This window comes from Leucoraja erinacea, chromosome 2, assembly GCF_028641065.1.
Source record: "Leucoraja erinacea ecotype New England chromosome 2, Leri_hhj_1, whole genome shotgun sequence".
NCBI classification, from domain to species: Eukaryota; Metazoa; Chordata; class Chondrichthyes; order Rajiformes; family Rajidae; genus Leucoraja; species Leucoraja erinaceus.
In genome coordinates this window covers 22,091,696-22,114,214 of record NC_073378.1, presented here as the reverse complement: position 1 = coordinate 22,114,214, position 22,519 = coordinate 22,091,696, and the positions used below count along the sequence as shown (strand labels likewise).

The 22,519-nt window shown below is 44.7% G+C and overlaps 1 protein-coding gene across 1 annotated transcript in view; it reads left to right on the top strand.

The window, feature by feature from the left end:
- plxdc2b (plexin domain containing 2b) overlaps positions 1-22,519 on the top strand; it is a 476,090-nt gene that overhangs the window by 196,686 nt on the left and 256,885 nt on the right. Inside the window, exon 3 of the mRNA XM_055648826.1 lies at positions 22,225-22,421. Coding sequence (XP_055504801.1) covers positions 22,225-22,421 — 197 coding nt within the window. The remainder of the gene's footprint in view (positions 1-22,224; positions 22,422-22,519) is intronic.

Here is a 22,519-nt window from a genome sequence, read left to right as displayed (position 1 = left end):
TCACAATATAACATGATTTTTATATCTAATTTACATTAATGTATAGGCCAAATGGAAGGAATTTAGTGTTCAATTGCTGTAAATAAATGCCCATTTAAATCGGCTTTCTAGTGGGTTCATGTGGAATGCGCTGGTTTAGAACGTTGACATAGCGCTGGATTAGTGCCCTCAAATGCCGAGAAAAATACTGCAGGATATAAAAAGCCCAAAATGAACTATTCGTTATAGATAACTTGATATTCAGGGTTATATATATGCCCCATTTAATGTAAAAATAATGTACATACCTTTAATTGTTTGCTTTATAAAACCCTGGGGCTGTGAGAGGTTGCGAAATCAGAGAGTAATTTTAAAACTATTATAACTATATTATCGAGGCCTATAAAACTAATAATACCTTTTGCGACCGGGTCTTGCAGTGATTTTTCGTTAATGATTTACTAGGCTGAACATGTGCGATTAGTACAGCCTAGTAAAAATCGCGTTTTAAACCCGCCCCCTCCAAACAGCGCCAAAATCGCGGCCATGGCTGAGGGCAGATTCCCAATGATGATTCAGGTAGGTTTTGTAACATACCTACTACTAGAGGAAAAGACGGGCAAAAGTGGGGTTAGATGTGACCGCAATGAGAATAGTCATGAGATTATGAATGCACAGCATTATTACGGAGCAAAATTCATTACCAAGTAGGCAAATGCATACCCAAACAGGGAAATCCAAATTTGTAGCCAGGGATGTAATTCTCTTTCAAAGGTGACCCTGCAATTGTACACTCATCACTAAGCTTGAAAGTGAAATTATGTAAGGGATCAAACTTGCTATACTTACCACATAAGGAAATGTAGATAGACACTACATGTTAGAGTAACTCAGTGGGATAGGATGCATCGTTGGAGAGAAGGAATGGGTGAATTTTCGCGTCAAGTCCCCGTCCCGAAATGTCACCCATTCCTTCTACCCAGAGATGCTGCCTGTCCCACGGAGTTACTCCTGCATTTTGTGCTTATCTTAGGTTTAAACCAGCACCTGCAGTTCCGTCCCACACATAAAGAATCGGGTTTGTTGTATTTGAAAATCAAAAGCTGGAGTTACTGGAAATCTGAAATATAAACAGAAAATTCTATAAACACTCAACATCCTTGGAAAGAGAAACAGAGTTTTGTTTGAAGTTCGAATATTAGAACAGGACATGGTTTTTTCTGCAGATTCTGCCTTTTTGAGGAAATGCTAGCTCGAAGGGCAGAATGGCCTACTCCTGCACCTATTTTCTATGAAATTTATAACACCAGAAATCATAGTCGCTGTCATATAATCATTCTGGCATTGAAATATAATTTTACAAGTGGCAGAGTCTCATTCCTTTAACATTTCATTACTGTTCTTTTCGTTTCCACATGTGATTTAAATCTAATTCATTATTGCTATCACCTTATTTAGATTCTGCATGCCTGTAGAGGTTCTTTGGTGTGATTGGTTGAAGCATGCCACTGTTGATTTGCCTGCTGACAGATGTTGCCAATTCCCTCAGAGAGTGCTGCTTTGGATCAGCCGCTCCATGAATGTATTTATTCCCGAAAGACCACAAATACTGTTGCAGGCAACTATCAGAACAATGAATGGCAAAGCGTAGTTCCTTTGTTCTCGCTGCAAACCCAGTTGTAGAGTCATATAGTCTTACAGCATGGAAACAGGCCCTTTGGCCCACACTGGCCAACATATCCCATCCACACTTTGTCTCATATGTCTGCATTTGGCCCCTTTCCCTCGAAACCTGTCCTATCGATGTACCTGTCTAAATGTTTCTTAAACGGTGTGATAATACCTGAATAAACATTTTTCATACAGAGAGTGGTGAATCTGTGGAATTCTCTGCCACAGAAGGTAGGTGAGGCCAGTTCATTGGCTATATTTAAGAGGGAGTTAGATGTGGCCCTTGTGGCTAAGGGGATCAGAGGGTATGGAGAGAGGCAGGTACAGGATACTGAGTTGGATGATCAGCCATAATCATATTGAATGGCTGTGCAGGCTCGAAGGGCCGAATGGCCTAATCCTGCACCTATTTTCTATGTTTCTATGTTTCAACTACCTTCTGTGGCAGCTTGTTCCATACAGCTAGCATATTTTACATGAAAAAGTTACACCTACACTTCCTTTTAAATCTTTCACCCCTCACCATAAACCTATGTCCTCTGGTTCTCGATTCCCCTGCTCTGAGCAAGGGACCCTGTGCGTCTACCCGATCTATTCCGCTCATGATTTTGAACATCTCATTGTCATGGCATGGTCATTGCTTTCTGGTTTCTCAATACCTTGGCTGAAATAAGGAATTTGCAGTCATTAAAGTCTGAGCCTGCTGCTGGGCCATGCAATTAGATATTATAGTGAAGGAAAAGAATAATTATCCTGGACTTCTGCCATTCTTTAATGTTTTGAGCATCAGTCAATATGGCCTTTCAACTCATACCCCTCACCTACTGTGTCCCAGGTAATGCATCCAACAGGAACACATGCACGAGTTATTATTGAGGTCATGCGTAATAGAGTGAGATAATAAACTGAGAGTTTGACACCTCACACAATGCCCATGGACTGCATTGTACCTAAATTCCCATGTTGCTCTTTTCAAAACAATTAGTTTCAACAACAAGAGTGCATAGCTTTTTGTCACAGTTCAAGGATAAAGGGGAAATCTTTTAGGACTGAGATGAGAAAAACATTCTTTACATGGAGAGGGGTGAATCTCTAGAATTCTCTGCCACAGAAGGTAGTTGAGGCCAGTTCATTGGCTATATTTAAGAGGGAGTTAGATGTGGCCCTTGTGGCTAAAGGGATCAGGGGGTATGGAGAGAAGGCAGGGATGGGATACTGAGTTGGATGATCAGCCATGATCATATTGAATGGCGGTGCAGGCTCGAAGGGCCGAATGGCCTACTCCTGCACCTATTTTCTATGTTTCTATGTTTGAAGTATTTGTCAGATTTCCAGCATTGTTTTGGATTACTGGATTTAAAGCCTGTAAAATCCTTGAAAATAAATGATTTTAATATTTCATATTAGATTTGGGCGGCACAGTGGCGCAGTGGTACAGTCGCTGCCTTACAGTGCCAAGGACCTGGTTTTGATCCTAATCTTGGGTGCGGCCTGTATGGAGTTTATACATTCTCCGTGTGACCACGTCGATTTTCTCCGGGTGCTCCGGTTTCCACCCACTTTCCAAAGGCGTGCAGGTTTGTCGGCTAATTGGCTTCTGTATGTTGTCCTTAGTGTGTGGTATAGATGGTGTACGGGTCGGTACGGACTCAGTAGGCAGAAGGACTGTTTCGACCATCTAGGGCGGGATGGTGGCGCAGCGGTAGAGTTGCGGCCTTACAGCACTTGTGACCCGGGTTTGATCCCGACTACGGGTGCTGTCTGTACGGAGTTTGTACATTCTCCCCGTGATTGCGTGGGTTTTCTCTGAGATCTTCGGTATCCTCAACTCTCCAAAGACGTACAGGTGCGCAGATTAATTGGCTTGGTAGTAATGTAAATCGTAACTTGTCGTTAGTGTGTGTGTAGAATAGTGTTCATGTGTGGGGAACGCTGGTCGATACAGACTCGGTGGGCCGAAGGGCCTGTTTCCCATGCTATATCTCTCAACTAAACTAAACTAAATCACTAAAAATAAAGAAAAAGATAGAATGTGGAATTTCCTTAAATTTATTTGGAAATGTAGAACACAATTTAATTCCAAGTGAGCAGAGGAAAATATTAAGCTTTTGAAAGCATTATTATTCTATTAATAATGCATTCAGCATCTTATTGTATTTCATGAAAATAAATCTAGAAAAATAATTACTTTGAAGTACATTGTCATATAGCCCAAGTTGATATGTTGCTTTGTGTAAATGCTACAAAAAACAATTAATTGAATGGCCACTGATATTAGTGATAAACATTCTGATCAAGACAGTGGCCTATTTTATTTTCAATTGATGCTGAGGTCAATTTTCCCATAAAATAAAGCCTTAATGTCTCATCAGCTACAAGATCTGATACTTAAGTCAAAATTCCTGCATTTAGCAGTTCAATCCACAGTTCATATTACAGCATGTTGTCCACTTAAGTGAAGCTGACATATACATGTTGACAAATTGGGAATAGGCACTTAAGGTAATAGCATATATGGATCTCACTGATAAGTGGAATCCACTATATTTTCCTGTCCTTACAAGTTACGATGGAAACGTGGAGTCAAGTTGCAGTCAGTTTCTGACAGAAAACACTTCTGGACTATTATGCATGTGTGTTTAAGAATCTTGTTCTCTCAGTACGAAATAGTGGAGATATGTAAAATTTTCCAATCAAGGTATATTTTAATTTAAAATCAGCAATGTTGAATGGATGTGGTGTTGAGCAGTTCCTGGATGTGATTTGTGTTAGGTCAGAGGTTAATTGAATGAAGAGGATTTTTTTCTAAAACTCTTCAAGCATTAAACAAAAAATGGAAGAGTTCTCTGTCAGATTAGGAATGCAGCAGGCAGCTAGATATACTGCACTGGCACAGAAGAGGTTTACTTGGATGGCACCACGAATAGAGGATATTAGCTATCAGGGGAGGTAGGACAAACTTTGATTGTTTTCTCTAGAGTCAGAGATTGAGGAGAGATACTGATAGAAAGATATTATGAGAGGCACAGATAGCCCAGACCACCAAAACCTTTTTCCCAGGGTAGAAATATCAAGGACTAAACGGCTTAACTAAGAGGCCAGATGGGGAATGTTTAAAGGAGATATGCAGGACAAGTTGTTAAAAAGAGTGTGATGGATGCTTGGAGCACACTGCAACATGGTGGAAGCAGATACAATAGTGGCATTTACTAGGCTCTTAGATAGGTATATGTAAATGTACAGAGTGGAGGTATATGGAGGCAGAGGAGATTAAATTTTCCCTCGCATCTTGTTCAACATAGACATTGTGGGCCGAAGGACCTGTTCCTATGCTACACGGTTCTATATTCTATGTTCTGTGATGCTATAAAGAGATAAAGTTATAAACTGGCGGAGGTACCACTTAGGTTAGTTTAGTATAATTTAGTTTAGAGATACAACGCGAAAACAGGCACTTTGGTCCACTGCGTCCTTGCCCACTAGCGATCCCCGTACATTAGCACTATCCGACATGCCAGGGACAATGTCCAGTCTTTACAGAAGCCAATTAATCTACAAACCTGTACGTCTTTGGAGTGTGCAAGGATACAGGGGGGGTCTAGGGAATCCACGCGGTCATGGGGAGAACGTACAAACTACATACAGACAGGATGTGTAGACAGGATCAAACCCTGTTCTCTGATGCTGAAAGGCAGCAACTCTACATCTGAGCCATCGTTCGGCCCATTCTGAAAAGGTTTGTCCAGTTTGTTGGTGTGAATGAGCACATCATTCCAAAAGCTATGGAAAGTTGGATAACATTAACATGTTTTGGAATTCATGTCTGCTTTATAAATAAAGTGGCTTGAAATGAATTTCATACCACAGAGTAGCATGAGTTGCAGAGTTGCTTTGTTCCAGCTATTTATTTCATTGAGCTCTGCAGGTTCATTTCAGTTTATCTCTGCACAGATAGCCATATCAGAGAAGGATACACTGCAGAGGAAGTTGTTACACTACTCTTGCAGATTATCCTTGCTAGCGTTCAGGCACATAATTTCTTGCATGTGTGAGCTTCTCATTTTTGTGGGAAATCAGTTTGAATTTTACTTATTTCATCTGATCACTGTAATAAATGGGGATGGAGAGGAGAGAGGAATTCCAGACATTCTCTGCCCTGTAACAGTGGAAACATAATCATATCAAGAGCATGCGGTTTGCATGTTCATATGTTTTTAATCAAAAGAGAAAGCTTAAACTGTTTCTTACCATGCAGGTCTGGATCAAATTACAGAATTACACTTCTTATGTTATCATGATGTGATAAATCATCATTCAAAAGATGTTCTTTTTTCTCACATCCTTCTTGCTTGATCGTCCCAGAGCATTCTGTAATTTTTGCTCAAATTCTTTGCTAAAGATAAAATGCTTGCAGTCTTTCAATGACTTTGTCTCTGCTGTTACTAAAGGGACATGGCCCTGCAGTAGCTCTGTGGTAAGAACATGGTTGCTTGCCTACAGTGATGTTTGGAACCCACCATGGGTGGCATTGAGTGTTGGACCAGTGCCCACCAGCTAATAGATTTATGAAATGGCATATTGCTGCATCAGCGCTTTTTCCATTAATCTTTTTGACATTGAATTTAAAGGAAGCAGCCATTAATAAGCAATACATTGTCATATGTTGATTGTTTTTCGGCGTTTTTAATTCCCAATAATTGGTCAGTTTTTAATTAAACTTAGTGGTCGTCAAGAATGTTTTATTGTCATATGTCGCAAATACAGCAATGAAATTCTTATTTGCAGCAGCACAACACAATATGCAAACATAGTACTCTAAACAATATATTAAATGAGAAAAAAATGTTCAGTATATATTTATATATATATATGTGTGTGTGTGTGTGTGTGTGTGTATATATATATATATATATATATATGCATATATGTGTGTGTATATGTGTGTATATATATAATATATTATATATATATATATAATATATATTCATGCACACATGTACACATATATTTACACACACATACATACACATGAAAACAAACAAACAATAATAGTGCATCTATCTTAAAAATCTCAATGGTAGACAAAAATCCTGGAGAAACTCAGCGGGTGAGGCAGCATCTATGGAGCGAAGGAATAGGTAACGTGTCGGGTCAGACTCCATTTTATAATCCCAAACTTTTATTAACTAACACAGCATGCTTTATTTGTGACAGTCAGGCACCATGAGTTGACAGCAATGTTCATATTTAGCTAGAATCCATACTCATGCGACCTTTTCGGCGACTGCTGGCACACCTCTCATGACCATACAGGTGACCCCTGACGACATGTCGCGGGGTGTCACCAGGGGGCATGCCAGCAGGGGGTCACCTGTATGGTCATGAGAGGTCACCAGGGGTCGCCTGTATGGTCGCCTGTATAGTCCTAGTCACCCAAAGAGTCGTATCGTCTTGCTGGTCGTCGCTGAATTTTCAACGATCTTCTATGACGGGTTCCGGCAGTCGGCGAAAAGGTCGCGTAAGTGGGACAGGCCATTAACACTTATAATAGTAACTGATTGTGGTATTGATGATGTAAAACATGGGAGTCATTAACATGGGAACACAGAATTCGGCTTCTGCATTTGTAGCAAGTTAAATAACACTTTAATCCATTTCAAAGAAAAATTACTTTAAATGTTTGAGTTAATGGAGCATATAGAAAACTCATCCCTCATTGAAAGATCTGGTAATAAAACTAAATTATATATTACTCATCTGCTCCATCATGATGAATAAGATCTATGTTGTTGTATTTGATTGAACTTCTGAGATGAGTGATCTTGTCTTGGACACCAGGAAATTTGATTCCAAAATCTTTGACCTTGAAGAAAGCCTTTGCGACACACTATAAATGCCAGCACTCCAATTTCCTGCAGATTTTTTTGTTTTTAGTTGTAGAAATATATTGTAGCAGGTAATGAAACACTTTTAGAGTCCTGTTGATTGTTTAGCAATATTGGATGCAGAATGTGCTGTAATTATCTGCATGTTTGGTGCAAGTGCCTGTGAAAAGATAGATGTATGGAAAAGCTTCAGTGGAATTCTGTGTTATCTGTATTTGTGGGGAAAGTGATTCCCTCTGGCAGCATAATTTGAGTTAGCATTAGTACAATGAATTAAAAGGAGCTTTGTACAAATTGCATCAAATCTCCCTGCAGAAGGTTGTTTTTCTTCACCTGTTGAAAAGGATTATTTTACAAGGTTTAGCCTCATCAGTAGTGGTACCTGCATCTAACTTGATTACCTAGTAATCGGGCATTCATTTGAGTTTTTTTTCAATTCAAACATATGGAATTCAATAGATAATTGCATTTTTAGTGAAACCAAAAATAACCTGATTTTTTCCTTCTTTATAATGGGTATTTGTTGCAGGAAATTTAGAACATGCTTGTTTCCATGGTAATTCACAGTTAAAGTGTGGTCTATATTTTTAGGTAAAAGTCAGTCACACAGCACAGAAATAGATATTTTGACCCAATTTGCCCATGCCGACCAAAATGCCCATATAAATGTTACCTGTATTTGATCCATATCTCTCCAAATCTTTCCGATCCATGTACCTGTCCAAATCTATATTACTAAAAGTCTGATCTTGACCACTTCCTGTTATTCTGTATATTGATTTTAGAAAAAACGCTGCCACTTAAGGCTATGATTTTTACTTAGAGTCCCCCTCAGCTGCTCAGGACAAGAGGAATTTTTCCATCAATGAAAAATAAAAGAGTTATTAGTGTTTGTAAATAAGTGATCAAACACACTTGCACTTTACACTAGTCTTTAATGAGAACACAGGGTTAAACACACATCAGCAGTCACTGTCTCCAGTCTGCTACTGTACTGCGCAGAAGGAGAAGAAGGCGTTATTATAATTGGTAACTAAGGTGTGGTTAGTGGTATTGAGGTAGCTATATTATTGGTTGCATGCATAAACCATCTACATCCTTCCCCTTAGAAAATCAAACATGGCATGGAACCATGGCAACAGAGTTCAACAAAATTAAACAAAATCGCCGTAACGAACAGGCGGCTTAATGACCCAACCCGAGCGTGTACGGACCATGCCTCCCCCCCCCCCCCCCCCCCCCCCACCGGAGAGAACAGAGGAATCAGCGGGAGCTAGAGACGGCGAAGCTGCAGGGGAAACCGAGAACGGGAGGGGGGACCGACATGCAGGAGGGGGTGGAAAGCGGTCGGCACAGGGCGACCCATGAGGAGGAGATCGCAGCACGCGAGGGGTCTGGGGCATGCTGGGGTCAGAAGCCGGGCCGGTTGTCGGTGGCTGGAACAGCAGCGGAGAGCGTATGGACCCTCAGGTGGCGTTCTCGGCTCGTTCACAGCAAGCAGATGCTGACGGCTCCTGCGATAAACAGTTCCTTCAAAGTCAACCATGTAGGAGTGGGGAGACTCGGCCACGCCAACCACTGTCGCGAGACGGGAATAGTCGCTGGCAGTCTGCAGCCGAATGACCTGTCCTGGCAGCAAAGGCTTAAGAGGTTTGCACGACCTGTCGTGGGATCGCCGTTGGACGTCATGTCTTTCCTGTATGTGCCTCTGGACGGAGGCAGGCTCCAACACTTGAGGCAGCAGCTTGTGTTGAGCAATCGGGAACAGTGGCCTGGTTGTCCTGGACATCAGGCGCTGGGCAGGTGAACCCATGGTCGGGTCTCTGGAGATATTTCTGAGGTTCAGGAGGTCTAGGTAAAAATCGGAGTTTGTCAGGCGCGATTGCTCCATTAAAAGTTTGGTACTTCGGACAGCCCGCTCTGCAAGACCGTTGCTCTGCGGGTACTCCGGGATACTGGTGAAATGGTGGAAGTTCCATTTGCTGGCGAATGCCTTGAACTCGTTGCTTGTGAACTGCCTGCCGTTGTCGGTCTGCAAACGGACCAGGGAGCCGAAAGTGGAGAAATGGCTCCGCAGCTTGCGGAAAACCATCTCGGACGTGAGGGAAGTAAGAAGGTCCACCTCGACCCAGTTCGAGTATGAGTCGGCCAGGACGAGATATGGCTTGACACGCCATTCGAAGATGTCAGCAGCCAGCAAAGTCCAGGCCATGGCAGGCGCCGGTTGCTGTAAGAGAGGCTGCCGTTGCTGGTGGGGCGCAAGGTTGTTGCAGGTAGAGCAGGACGAGATGCGGTCTCGGATGTACTTGGCCAGGCCAGTAGAATTGGCACTGAGCGTGGGCGATCGTTGCATCAGCCCCAGGGTGCCCACTGTGGACCACGTTGAAGTACTGGTCGTACAGGGAGGAAGGGACCACGACCTTGCGACCCTTAACAATGATGCCGTCCTGGATCACCAGCTCGTCTCGGACCAGGAAGAAGGGTTGAGCTTCAGCCGGTGCACTGGCGCGCTTGCTTGGCCAGCCACGTTTGATCACGGAAGAAAGTCGCTGCAGAGCGGGATCAGCAGCGATGTGCTCGACCAGGCACTGGAGCTGCTTAGTGGGGACAAAGTTAACGCCGAGCACAAGTAGATCCTCTTGTTCGTAGGGGTGGCGGTCGCAGGAAGCCCGTGGGGTGCGAGAGAGAGTGTCGGCAAAGTGCATCTCCGTGTCCTTCTTGTAGACTAGTTTAAAGTAAAAGCGCTGTAGCTGCAACATCATGCGCTGCAGCCTGGCAGGAGCAACACGGATCGGTTTGTTTAAAATGGTCACCAGCGGCTGGTGGTCAGTCTCGACCGTAAAACGGCTGCCAAAAAGGAAGTCCGTGAATTTGGAGCAGGCGAACACAACCGCGAGCAGCTCTTTCTCGATCTGAGCATACCGTTGTTCGGTGTCGGTCATGGTGCGGGGGGCGTACGAGACAGGATATAGCGATCCATCATCAGAGGACTGTAAGCAGGCCGCACCGAGCCCGAACCTGGAGGCGTCGCAGGTGACAGTGATCGGGCGCCGTAGGTCCAAAAACCTTAGTGTCGGGGTGCTGATCAACTTGGACTTCAGACAGTCGAACGCCTGCTGGTGTTGCGGGAACCAGGACCAAGCAGTGTCCTTCCTGGTCAGTTGCCGCAGGGATGAGCTCAGCTCGCTGAGATTGGGTGTAAACTTCCCTAGGTAGTTCACCATACCCAGGAATCATTGCAGACCGAGCACGTCGGTGGGAGCTGGCATCTCGGTGATTGCGGCAGCCTTCAATGGGTCGGGTTTTAGTCCGTCCGAAGTGAAGACATGCCCAACGTACGTGACCTCCGAGACCCGGAACCTGCACTTTTTAGAGTTCAGCTTCAGGTTGATTTGCCGAGCCCGATCCAGGACGCAGCGGAGGTTCATGTCGTGCTCGGTAACGTCCTTTCCATAAACCAGGATGTCATCCACGATGATGGCGCACGGCAGGCGGGAGAACAACTGTTCCATCGCCCTCTGGAACACCTCGCTCGCGGAATTGATGCCGAATGGCATTCGCAGAAACTTAAACCTGCCAAGCGGTGTCGAGAACATCGTCAGGTCGGAGCAGCCCTTGTCCAGTGGTATTTGCCAAAAGGAACTCATTGCGTCGAGGACTGAGAAAACGGTGGCCTGTCCGACTTGGGCTGCAACGTCCTCCACGGTCCTCATCAGATTCAGATTCAGATTCAGATTCAGATTCAGATTCAGATTCAATTTTAATTGTCATTGTCAGTGTACAGTACAGAGACAACGAAATGCATTTAGCATCTCCATTGAAGAGCGACATAGCAAACGATTTGAATAAATAATAATAAGTGTCCGGGGGGGGGGTGGTGATTGGCAGTCACCTAGGTACGTTGTTGAGTAGAGTGACAGCCGCCGGAAAGAAGCTGTTCCTCGACCTGCTGGTTCGGCAACGGAGAGACCTGCAGCGCCTCCCGGATGGTAGGAGGGTAAACAGTCCATGGTTGGGGTGAGAGCAGTCCTTGGCGATGCTGAGCGCCCTCCGCAGACAGCAGAGACCACTCATGGGGTAGTGGGGGCGCTTGATTGCGAGGTTTAAATCCTTCGGATTGATGCACACCCGTATTTCGTTTCTGTCCTTTTTCGGGGTGGCAACCATGGTGGAGACCCACTCGGTGGGCTCGCTGACCGCCTCCAGCACTCCCATGTCGACCATGTCGTTCAGCATCAACTCGACTTTGTCTTTCATGGCGTGGGACACTCTATGCGGTGCGTGGACCACGGCCGCCACCTTCGGGTCAATGGCAATTTTGTAGGTGATGGGCAGCTTGCCCAGCTCATCGTCAAACAGGTCGGGGTATTCCGATATTGGATCCAGCGAAATCAGCACTTTGTGGACCGTTCGGTCGAACGACACCAGTCCCAGGTCCTGGCATGCCTGGTTGCCCAACAGAGTCACACAGTCAGAGTTCAAAACATAAAACGTAAGGGGCCGCGATGTTTTCTTCAGCACGCAATTGAAGGTGGCCTTTCCCATCGGTCTCAGCACCTGGCCCCCGTAAGCATGCAGAGTGGAGCGGTCTGCAGTTAGGAACTCATTGTTTCTAATCTTCTTGAACAGGCTTGTTGACATTACGTTGACCACTATTTTTTCTATAGCTTCCCATAGTATTATTTTCTGTGTTCCCATCTTAATGACTCCTCTTACATCATCAGTACTACAAATGGTTACTAATGTAAGTGTTATTTCTCCAAAGTCTGCTGTTAAAATGCATCAAAGCAGTTACTTGCAGAAATCTGTTCTCCCAGAAGCTCATTTCCCTGGACACTTCCTTCGGGAAAATCTCGATTTTTGCTGCTCTAAAGAAGGTGGAGAGCATTGGAACATGTCGACTCTGTCTGTTTTATTCCAATTTCACTTTCTTATTGTCAGGTTGAATTGTGACTATGGGTTCTAGCTAAATCTGGACATTGCTGTCAACTCATGGTGCCTGACTGTCACAACTAAAGCATGTTTTGTGTCTATCATGGACAAGACAGTTATGATTCCACTGACGGATTGGTAAGAAATGCACTCGTATGTGAAGAAGATTCTACACAAAATCATAATTTCATATTGGGGGTAGGGACAGGATGTGGTGGAATGTGATGGGCACTTAAAACAAACCTTTGCCTTCAAACAATAATTCCTTATTCTGCATATCAGGAATAGGCTGCCACCTAGTGTGGTAAATGGAAGCATTTTAAAATAAGCAAATACCTAATTGATCTAGAAGTTGAATGCGGAGGGCGCAAAGTGCTGGAGTAACTCAGTGGGTCAGACAGCATCTCTGGAGAATATGGATAGATGGAGCTTCGTGTCTCAATGCTGTCTGACCCACCGAGTTACTCCAGAACTTTGTGTCCTCTTTTGTAAACCAGAACCTACAGTTCCTTGTTTCTGGACATTGAGGGTTGTAGCTTGGTGGCATGAGGAAAGCAACAGTCGATTGACATGGCGATAGTTCGCAGTTTGATGAGATAAACTAACTCTTATTTATTAATGAAGATAGACACAAAATGCTGTAGTGACTCAGCGGGTCAGGCAGCACCTCTGGAGAAAAGGAGTAGGTGACGTTTCGGGTTGAGACCCTCCTTCAGACTGAAAGTCAGGGGAGAGAGGGACTAGAGGTACGAAAAGATACATATCAAATCAGAGCTGCAATGTTGGCCAAGGAGCACACAATGGTCTGTTGTTGGCTGTGGAGCCAGTGATAACGAAGAGATACGAACAGTGCAACTAGAAGGAAGACTAAGTGTGTGTGGGGGGGGGGGGGGGGGGGGGGAGAGAGGAGAGTGAGGGAATGCAAGGTCTCCTTGAAATGAGAGAAATCAATATTCATATCTCTGGGTTGTAAGCTGCCCAAGGGAAATTTGAGGTGCAGTTTCTCCAATTTGTGTTTGTCATCACTCTGACAGTGGAGGAGACCCAGGACAGAAACGTCAGAGAAATGGGAGGGGGAATTAAAATGTTTGGCAACCAGGAAATCGCATAGGCCAAGTCAGACCCAGTGTAGGCGTTCAGCGGAACAATCGGCCAGTCTGCGCTTGGTCTCGCCGCTATATACGAGCCCACACCGAGAACATCGGATACTGTACTGTAGCCGAGGCTGGTAGAGGTGCTAGTGAACCTCTGCCTCGCCTGAAAGAACTGTCAGGGTCCACGGATGGAGCCGAGAGACAGGTGTTGTATCACCTGCGGTTGCATGGGGAAAGTACCTAGGGAGGGGATGGTTTGTGGGGGAAGGGATCAGTGCCTTATGTATAAGCTAAACAAGCTATAGCTTAGGGCTCCCACTTTCTAGGGGGCCCCCCCAAAAAATTGATGGGCCTCGAGGTCTAGGGGGGCCTCCGGCCAAGGCAGAACACCTACCGTTCAACTCTGGGCGGCCCCCCTCTCTATCTCTCTCTCTCCATCTCCCCCCCGCTATCCGTGTCCGGGCCGCCGGGCTCCGCTCGCTCCTCATCCGCCGGCACGGCAGGCCGCCTTGCACATGCGCACAACCACGGCCAGCACATCATCGGCCGCCCTGCGCATGCGCACTGCAACGGCAACTGGTCGGCGCTGGGCACTTTCTCCCTCGCTTTGAATTGTGGGAGATTTGGCCGCCATGGCTGTCCGGTCGTTGGGGACCTCACAAGTGGAACAGCTTAGGGCCTCTCTTCATCTAAATCCGGCACTGGAAGGGATTTATTAAAGACATTAATCAAATTGTGAGCGGCATAAATAGAGTAGACAGTTAGAACCTTTCTCCCAGGAGGAAATGTCAAAGGCTAGAGGTCATAGCTTTACGGGGAGAGGGGCAAAGTTTAAAGGAGATGTGCAGGATGTTTTGACACGGAGAGTGGTGAGTGCCTGGAATGAGCAGCCACGGAAGTTGATGTAGATAGACATGATAATGGCGTTTTAGAAGCTTTTAGGCAGGCAAATCAATATGCAGGAAGTAGAAGGGTATGGATCACATGCAGGCAGAGATTAGTTTAACCTAGTATCATGTCTGTCACAGACATTGTAGGGCAAAGGGTCTGTTTCTGTACCATACCGTTGTATGTTCTAAAGCACCTTGTTATTAAATCTTTGCACGATACTAGGTGAACCTCTGCTCTGTGTTTGTTGACCAAGCATTGTTTATGTCGTTAGGCTACGCTGTTGAAAAAGCGATAGGTCACTCAAGAGTTATGACTCCATTATTTGTTTGATATTTGACAAAATTGTTTGCTCTATCCTTTGCTGAAACAAAAAGAAACATCGCAAGGATGAAGCTATTCAGCCTCGGACATGTGTGTTAACCTATTCGGTCTATCTATATAACTAAAGTCCCCATCTCTCAGATCGTACGATAAACCTCCTGCTCCCTTTTTAACCATATAACCATATAACAATTACAGCACGGAAACAGGCCATCTCGGCCCTACAAGTCCGTGCCGAACAACTTTTTTTCCCCTTAGTCCCACCTGCCTGCACTCATACCATAACCCTCCATTCCCTTCTCATCCATATGCCTATCCAATTTATTTTTAAATGATACCAATGAACCTGCCTCCACCACTTCCACTGGAAGCTCATTCCACACCGCTACCACTCTCTGAGTAAAGAAGTTTCCCCTCATATTACCCCTAAACTTCTGTCCCTTAATTCTGAAGTCATGTCCTCTTGTTTGAAACTTCCCTATTCTCAAAGGGAAAAGCTGGTCCACATCAACTCTGTCTATCGCTCTCATCATTTTAAAGACCTCTATCAAGCCCCCCCTTAACTTAAAACGTTCACATCTTTATCTAATGCATGAGATCTTGGATGGGTCACAGTGTTTTTTATAATGTTTCATCATGAGTTCCTTTCTTTATGTTCAATGCCTCTATTTGTGGAGCCCAGAATCTCTCATCCTGTCCTGCACATATGAACATATGACTCAATGATCACTGGTCGATGGTGATTTATTGTCACATGTGCAAATGCACAGTGAAATTCTTTTTTTCCATACAGTTTATAAAGTGTTGCCATACCTATGCACAATCCCCAATTAGAAAAGTGTACAGAAATTGTCCCGGGTCTTGGCGCCATTTTGGCGTCCAGTCTGGTCCACGCTCTCAGTCTTCTGAAACGGCGCCCAAACCAGGCGAGCCCTAGGCTGCTGCGGGGCCTCCAGCCATCACTGTCTGGATTGTCCCACAAACTGTTGTCCTTCTCCTCACCCGGCCACCTTCAGCCTTTGGGCTGGAGGGCACCTCCTGCAGCCGACCTTGGGGCGCGGAAGGTGAGACCCTGGTTCAATCTCCTACCAGCCCTTGCTCCTCGCGAATGTTGTCGCTGGCTCCTTCCTCTCCAGTCTCAAATCATCGGGGGATGAGCAGGGGCCGACTTGGCGGCTCCCCCCTGCAGGCCCCGGCCCACTGGTCTTGTTGCGTCTGGCTGTGCAGACGTCAGGTGAAGCTCCTTGCAGGATCGCATTTTTATTTTCTATATGTGAACGAGGTCATAGAGTCATAGAGTGATACACTGTGGAAACAGGCCCTTTGGCCCAACTTGTCCCACATCGACCAACATGTCCAAGATGTACTACATCCACCTGCCAGCATTTGGTCCATATTCTTCCAAACCTGTCTTATTCATATCCCATGTCCTATACCTGTCTAACTGCTTCTTAAATGTTGGGATAGTCCCTGCCTCAACCACCTCCTCTGGCAGCTTGGTCCATACACCCACCACCCTTTGTGTGGAAAAACAGGCGTACCTTAAGTTCTTAAGTTATATGCAAAAATCCCTCTGTCTGAATCAAAAATTCTTGCTTTTTTTTTGCCTTTGATATAAATGTACCAGCAGTCTAGTCACTTTTCATGTCAGGACATCAACTGAATTATTATGTAAATACATTATCACAGGACTGTGAAAAGAAACACATAATGGCCCATTTTCTACAGTTGTGTTAACAATAGGAATGTCAGTGTGCACCTTCATTACACTGTAAAACTAATAGCATCTGAAGTGGGCATGTGTGGAGATAGACATGGAGGTTCGGCTGTTATTGCAGCTATTCACTGCTCTTGCACAGAATTGAGTTTTTACCTTAGTCTTGAGTGTTTTTTCAAGGATTGTGATAATGGGTTTTTTTAAGGTCTTTAAGGTCTGTGGCAGATCATGTTGTATGAATTTGATTGAACTTTTTGAGGAGGCGATGGTGATAGATGAGGCTAAGGCAGTGATATTTTCCACGTCAATTTTAGTAAGGTATTTGATGAAGCCTGTCATCGTAAACTCATTCAGAAGATTAATTTGCATGGTGGCTTGGTTGTTTGGATTCAGAACTGGCTTACTGAAAGAAAACAGAGGGTTCTCGTGGGGGCTGGAGATCTGTGGCCAGTGGAGTTCCGCAGGATGTTTAAGAAGGAACTGCAGATGCTGGAAAATCGAAGGTAGACATAAATGCTGGAGAAACTCAGCGGGTGCAGCAGCATCTATGAAGCGAAGGAAATAGGCAACGTTTCGGGCCGAAACCCTTCCCTTCTTCAAACTGATGGGGGGCGGGAGGGCGGGGGGCGGGGAGAAGAAAGGAAAAAGGAGGAGGAGGAGCCCGAGGGCTGAGGGAGAGCTGGGAAGGGAAGGAGACAGCAAGGATTATCAGAATTGTAAGAATTCAATGTTCTTGCCACCAGGATGCAGACTCCCCAAGCGGAATATGAGGTGCTGTTCCTCCAATTTCTGGTGGGTCTCACTCTGGCCATGGAGGAGGCCCAGGACAGAGAGGTCGGATACGGAATGGGATGGGGAGTTGAAGTGCTGAGCTACTGGGAGGTCAGGTTGGTTAATGCGGACCGAGCGAAGGTGTTCGGCGAAACGATCGCCAAGCCTACGCTTGGTCTCACCGATGTAGATCAGCTGACATCTAGAGCAGCAGATGCAATAGATGAGGTTGGAGGAGATGCAGTTGAAACTCTGACTGCTTGGGTCCTTGAATGGAGTCGACGGGGGAGGTGAAGCGACAAGTGTAGCATCTCTTGCGGTTGCAAGGGAAAATGCCCGGGGAGGGGGTGGTGCGGGAGGGAAGGGAAGAATTAACAAGGGAGTTGCGGAGGGAGCGGTCTTTGCGGAAAGCAGACACGGGGGTAGATGGGAAGATGTGGCGAGTGGTGGGGTCACGTTGAAGGTGGCGAAACTGACGGAGGACTATTTGTTGTATGTAATGCGGTTGTTATATATGTGGTAACGTCTAGTGGGGTGAAAGGTAAGGACTAGGGGGACTCTGCCCTTTTTGCGAGTGGGGGGATGGGGAGAGAGAGCAGTGTTACGGGGTATGGAAGAGACCCTGGTGCGAGCCTCATCTATAGTGGGGGAGGGATGAATGCTGTGGTGGATGTTTGTGTTACATTCTTATTGTGGTTGTGTGTTCTTTACTATTGTACCGCTGCAGACAACCCAAATTCCACCGACCCTGGTTGTGTGGCAAATAAATTCTATCTGTCTATCTGTCTATCTGTCTATCTGTCTATCTGTCTATCTGTCTATCTGTCTATCTGTCTATCTATCTATCCATCTATGCAGATGCGGTGTAGACGGAGGAATTGGGAGTAGGGGATGGAGTCCTTACAGGAAGCAGGATGGGAAGAAGAGTAGTCTAGATAGCAATGGGAGTCAGTGGGTATATAGTGGATGTCGGTCAGAAGTCTATCACCTGCGATGGAGATAGTGAGGTCAAGGAATGGTAGGGAAGTGTCGGAAATGGTCCAGGTGTATTTGAGTCCACAGGATTCTGTGCTGAGACCTCTGTTTGTGATGTGCATGAATAAATTGGATGTGTCAGTTAGTAAGTTTGTAGATTACACCAACATTTTTGGAGTTGCTGACAGTGGGGCAGGCTGCTAAGGTATACAGTGGGATATAAATCAACCACAGAAACAGGCCAAGAAATGGCAGATGGAGTTTAATCCAAGCAAGTGTTGGCGATTTGCACTTTGAGAGGGGAAAGTAAACAGTTAATGGTAAGACCATTAACCAGCATTGATGAACAGAGCGATCTGGAGGTTGCTCCCAGAAAGTGGTAATGCAATGAATAGAGTGGTACAGAAGTCTATGGTATGCAGGGCTTCATCAGTCGGAGCATTGTGTATAATAGTTAGGAAGATATGTTGAAGCTTTAGAGGACTTTAGTTAGGCCTTATTGGGAGTATTGTGTGCTGTACTTGTTGCCGCTTTCCAGAAAAGACATGGAGGCTAGGGACAGATTGTACAGTTTAGAAATAAGGAACTGCAGATGCTGGTTTACAAAGGAAGATCGGAGTGATGGAGTAGCTCAGTGGGTCAGGCAGCATCTCAGGAGAATTTGGATAAGCAACATTTTGGGTCGGGATCCTTCTTCAGACATTGTAAGTGGTGGGGGGGGGGGGGGGGGGGGGGGGAGTGGGGTGGAGAGTGATGGATGGAAGAGTAAGTTATGATATCCTGGATGTGCCTGAACACCCCCCCCCCCCCTCACTACAATTAGACTGAAGAAGGGTCCCGACCCAAAACATTGCCTATCCATGTTCTCCTGAGATGCTGTCTGACTCTGAGCTACTTTAGCACTCTGTGTCTTCTGTAGAGGAGGTTTACCACAATGATGCCTGGATTAGAAGGCATTAGTTATAAGGAGAGGCTGGACAGACTTAAGGGCCTGTCCCACGAGCATGCGACTGCATACGGCAAGTGCGACCAAACTGGAAGTGGGGGCCGCGCGGAGGTCGAGTGATCCCGTACGAGTTGACGTGAAGCTCAAGGGAAGTCTGCGGGAAGTTTGCGCTAGGTGTACACCGTCAAGACGCTGTGTATGGCGTAGAGACGATGCATACTGCGTCGAGGCGGTGCGTACGGCCTCAATGTGGTTGCCGGCCGGCAGGCCGTTGCCGCGCCAAATTTTTTAACAGTGTCAATTTTTCGGAGCCCCGCGCAATGTCGGGACCAGCTCCGCACAACTCCATACGGCTCCGGCAATCGAAGTGGGTCCGGCCCCGCGAGGCTGTACAGCTCAAGCGACCACGTTAGGTCGCGCTTGCGCAAGCTCGTGGGTCAGGCTCTTTAGATGTTTTCTCTGGAATGTCAGTGGTTGTGCAGAGACCTGATAGAAGTATATAGAATTATAAGTCGCACACAGGTCAGACAGTCAGAACCTTTTTCCCAGGGTAGAAATGGCCAGTGGGGGATGATGTTTAAATTAGATGTGCAGGTGAGTTTTTTTTACACAGAGAGTTGTGGGTGACTGGATTGTATTTCCAGTACCTGTTCCAGAAACCTTGTCTTGCAACTGATGGCACAATATGCAACATGCGATTGTGTGGGTCCTGTCATTTATAATTCTTTACAGGATGAATATAGCCTTTGGAATTTAAATTGGGAAACGTCCTGAGTGGGAATGAGTGGATGGCCTTAATGGTGGATAGTTATAGGTAACTTTTGATGGTGTATATATAGTCTATGAAAGCTTAATGACCTCCTTTCCAGTTTTCTTTTTCAAAATAAAGATCTTTTGGTATTGACCTTCTCATTTTCATGACAGTGATGATGTTGCCACAAACGATTGTGTAGATTTGCCTCAGACGTGCTCAAATGAAGAGCAGCTGTTCTCCCAGATGCTACAGAAGATGTCAGCTTGGATACTAATAACATTGCTCTTTCAGTCATTCCTGCCCTCTTTTAACCATCTGCAATCTCGTGTAATCTTGTCATCATAAAGTTTCTGCCAAAATTCATCCTGAAATGAAAATGAAGTGACAGTGCCCTCTTGCTGGTTATGTGACAAATATTGCTGTTAACTGATCTTACAGCTATTGTTTTACAAAACAATTGTTAACAAATATTATTGGAGAGCCATTGACATTCAAAAGCAGCACAAAATCATTCAGAGACTTAACTTTTTTGGCTGGTAGGGTATGGATTCAAAAGATATTGCCCATGAATATCATGTAATTCTAAGTTGGAGAAAGTTTTTAGAGTGAAGACTGAAAATGGTGAGACACAAGGGATCTGAGGCGTGTTGGAAAACTGGATACAAAATTGACTTGATGATCGGAGGCAGAGGGTAGTGGTGGATAGGCGTTATTTTGACTGGAAGTATTTTGCAAATGGTGTACCGCAGGAATCTGTTGGCTCGGATGAGAAGGCAGGGAGTCTGATTAGTATGTTTGCAGCCAAACAAAAATTGTGGGTGTCAAAGATATTGAAGAATGTTGTCTGACGATACAGCAGGATATACAGCAGGATATAGATCATTTGGACAGTCAGGCAGTGCCTTGGGAAATTGAATTTATGGACTATGAATTTATGGAAAATGGACGGTGCATTATATGCACTATTCTGCTTGCCAATCTACAGGAAGGTTGTGGTAGCAATAGACAGAGTGCAGAAGAGATTCCTCAGGATGTTGGCTGGAAAGAAGCATTGTGTTCTTATAGAAACTTACAAAATTCTTAAGGTGTTGGACAGGCTAGATGCAGGAAGATTGTTCCCGATGTTGGGGAAGTCCAGGACAAGGGGTCATAGTTTAAGGATAAAGGGGAAATCATTTGGGACCGAGATGAGAAAAGCATTTTTCACACAGAGAGTGGTGAATCTGTGGAATTCTCTGCCACAGAAGGTAGTTGAGGCACAGTTCATTGGCTATATTTAAGAGGGAGTTAGATGTGGCCCTTGTGGCTAAAGGGATTAGAGGGTATGGAGAGAAGGCAGGTACGGGATACTGAGTTGGATGATCAGCCATGATCATATTGAATGGCGGTGCAGGCTCGAAGGGCTGAATGGCCTACTACTGCACCTAATTTCTATGATTCTATGTTTCTATTGTAGTTATAAGGAGAGCTGGGTTAGCCTTGGTCTATTCTCACTGGAAACTAAGCTGGTACAACTTAAGATAGTTAATTGCACAATTACTTGACACAATTGTCCCTTGCTGTTCTCCATTTCTTTACATGTATTTAATAGTTATGATAATTAACATGATATGAAAACATGTCTACATTTTACTTTCCATACATATAACAACCTGGTATTTGCAATTTTATAGCCAGCTGTTTTTTTTACTTTGCCTTACTTTTCAAAACCAACACTATTGATAGCTGTAGATTATAAGTTACAGTTGACAATCAAGAGGAGGCAGGTTCAATGCACATGCCTGGTACTCCTTGGTCCTGCATTTTAACGGATGCCTGTCTACACGTGTGTTAAAATAGTAGGCGGATCAATATTACATGATGAATTAAACTTAATTTGTCATTTATCATCGATCATCCTATTATTTGACATTTTCGTTTGCCGTTTAGAAAGCATATTCATTGGTTTCCTAATAAGGATGTTAAAACGTCTTCTATTCGTGAATTTTATCTGTCTTATTTTCTTTTCAAATTTGTCCTTCTGGATAGAATTAACTTTAATTACCAGCCACAAAATACAGCTACTCTGGAATAAAATGCAAACTCAGCAAATCAGGTAGCATTTCAGACTAACAGTGTATCCTAGTTATCGATTATCGATTGTCTTGTTAGACTCAGTCCTACATGATATTTTTTAACATTTTGTGCGGAGATTAATACTCCATATTACTTTACGAATCTTACAATATTTTTCATGTTCATTTTTCTATGTTCCCTGACCTTTTGTTTATGTATCTTTCTTCCCCCAGGAGCATTCTATGCACTTAGCCAAAGGTTATCTTCAGATGTCTTTGTAGATATTAAAACCAACAATCATCGGTTGAAGCGACAGCAACCTAAGTCAGTGGACACAAACAGAGCAAGCCCAGAGCAGGACTTCACCGACCCGACCAAAATCTTTGATATTCAACCAGCTGTGGACAATAACAATGACACAAAATTTGAGGTATGTTTGTTATGTTAGACATTGTTTTTGAATGTAGCTCAGAGGAGCATATGTTTGCAATATTTTCCCTTTCCTAGGATTACCTAATTCTGTCTGGT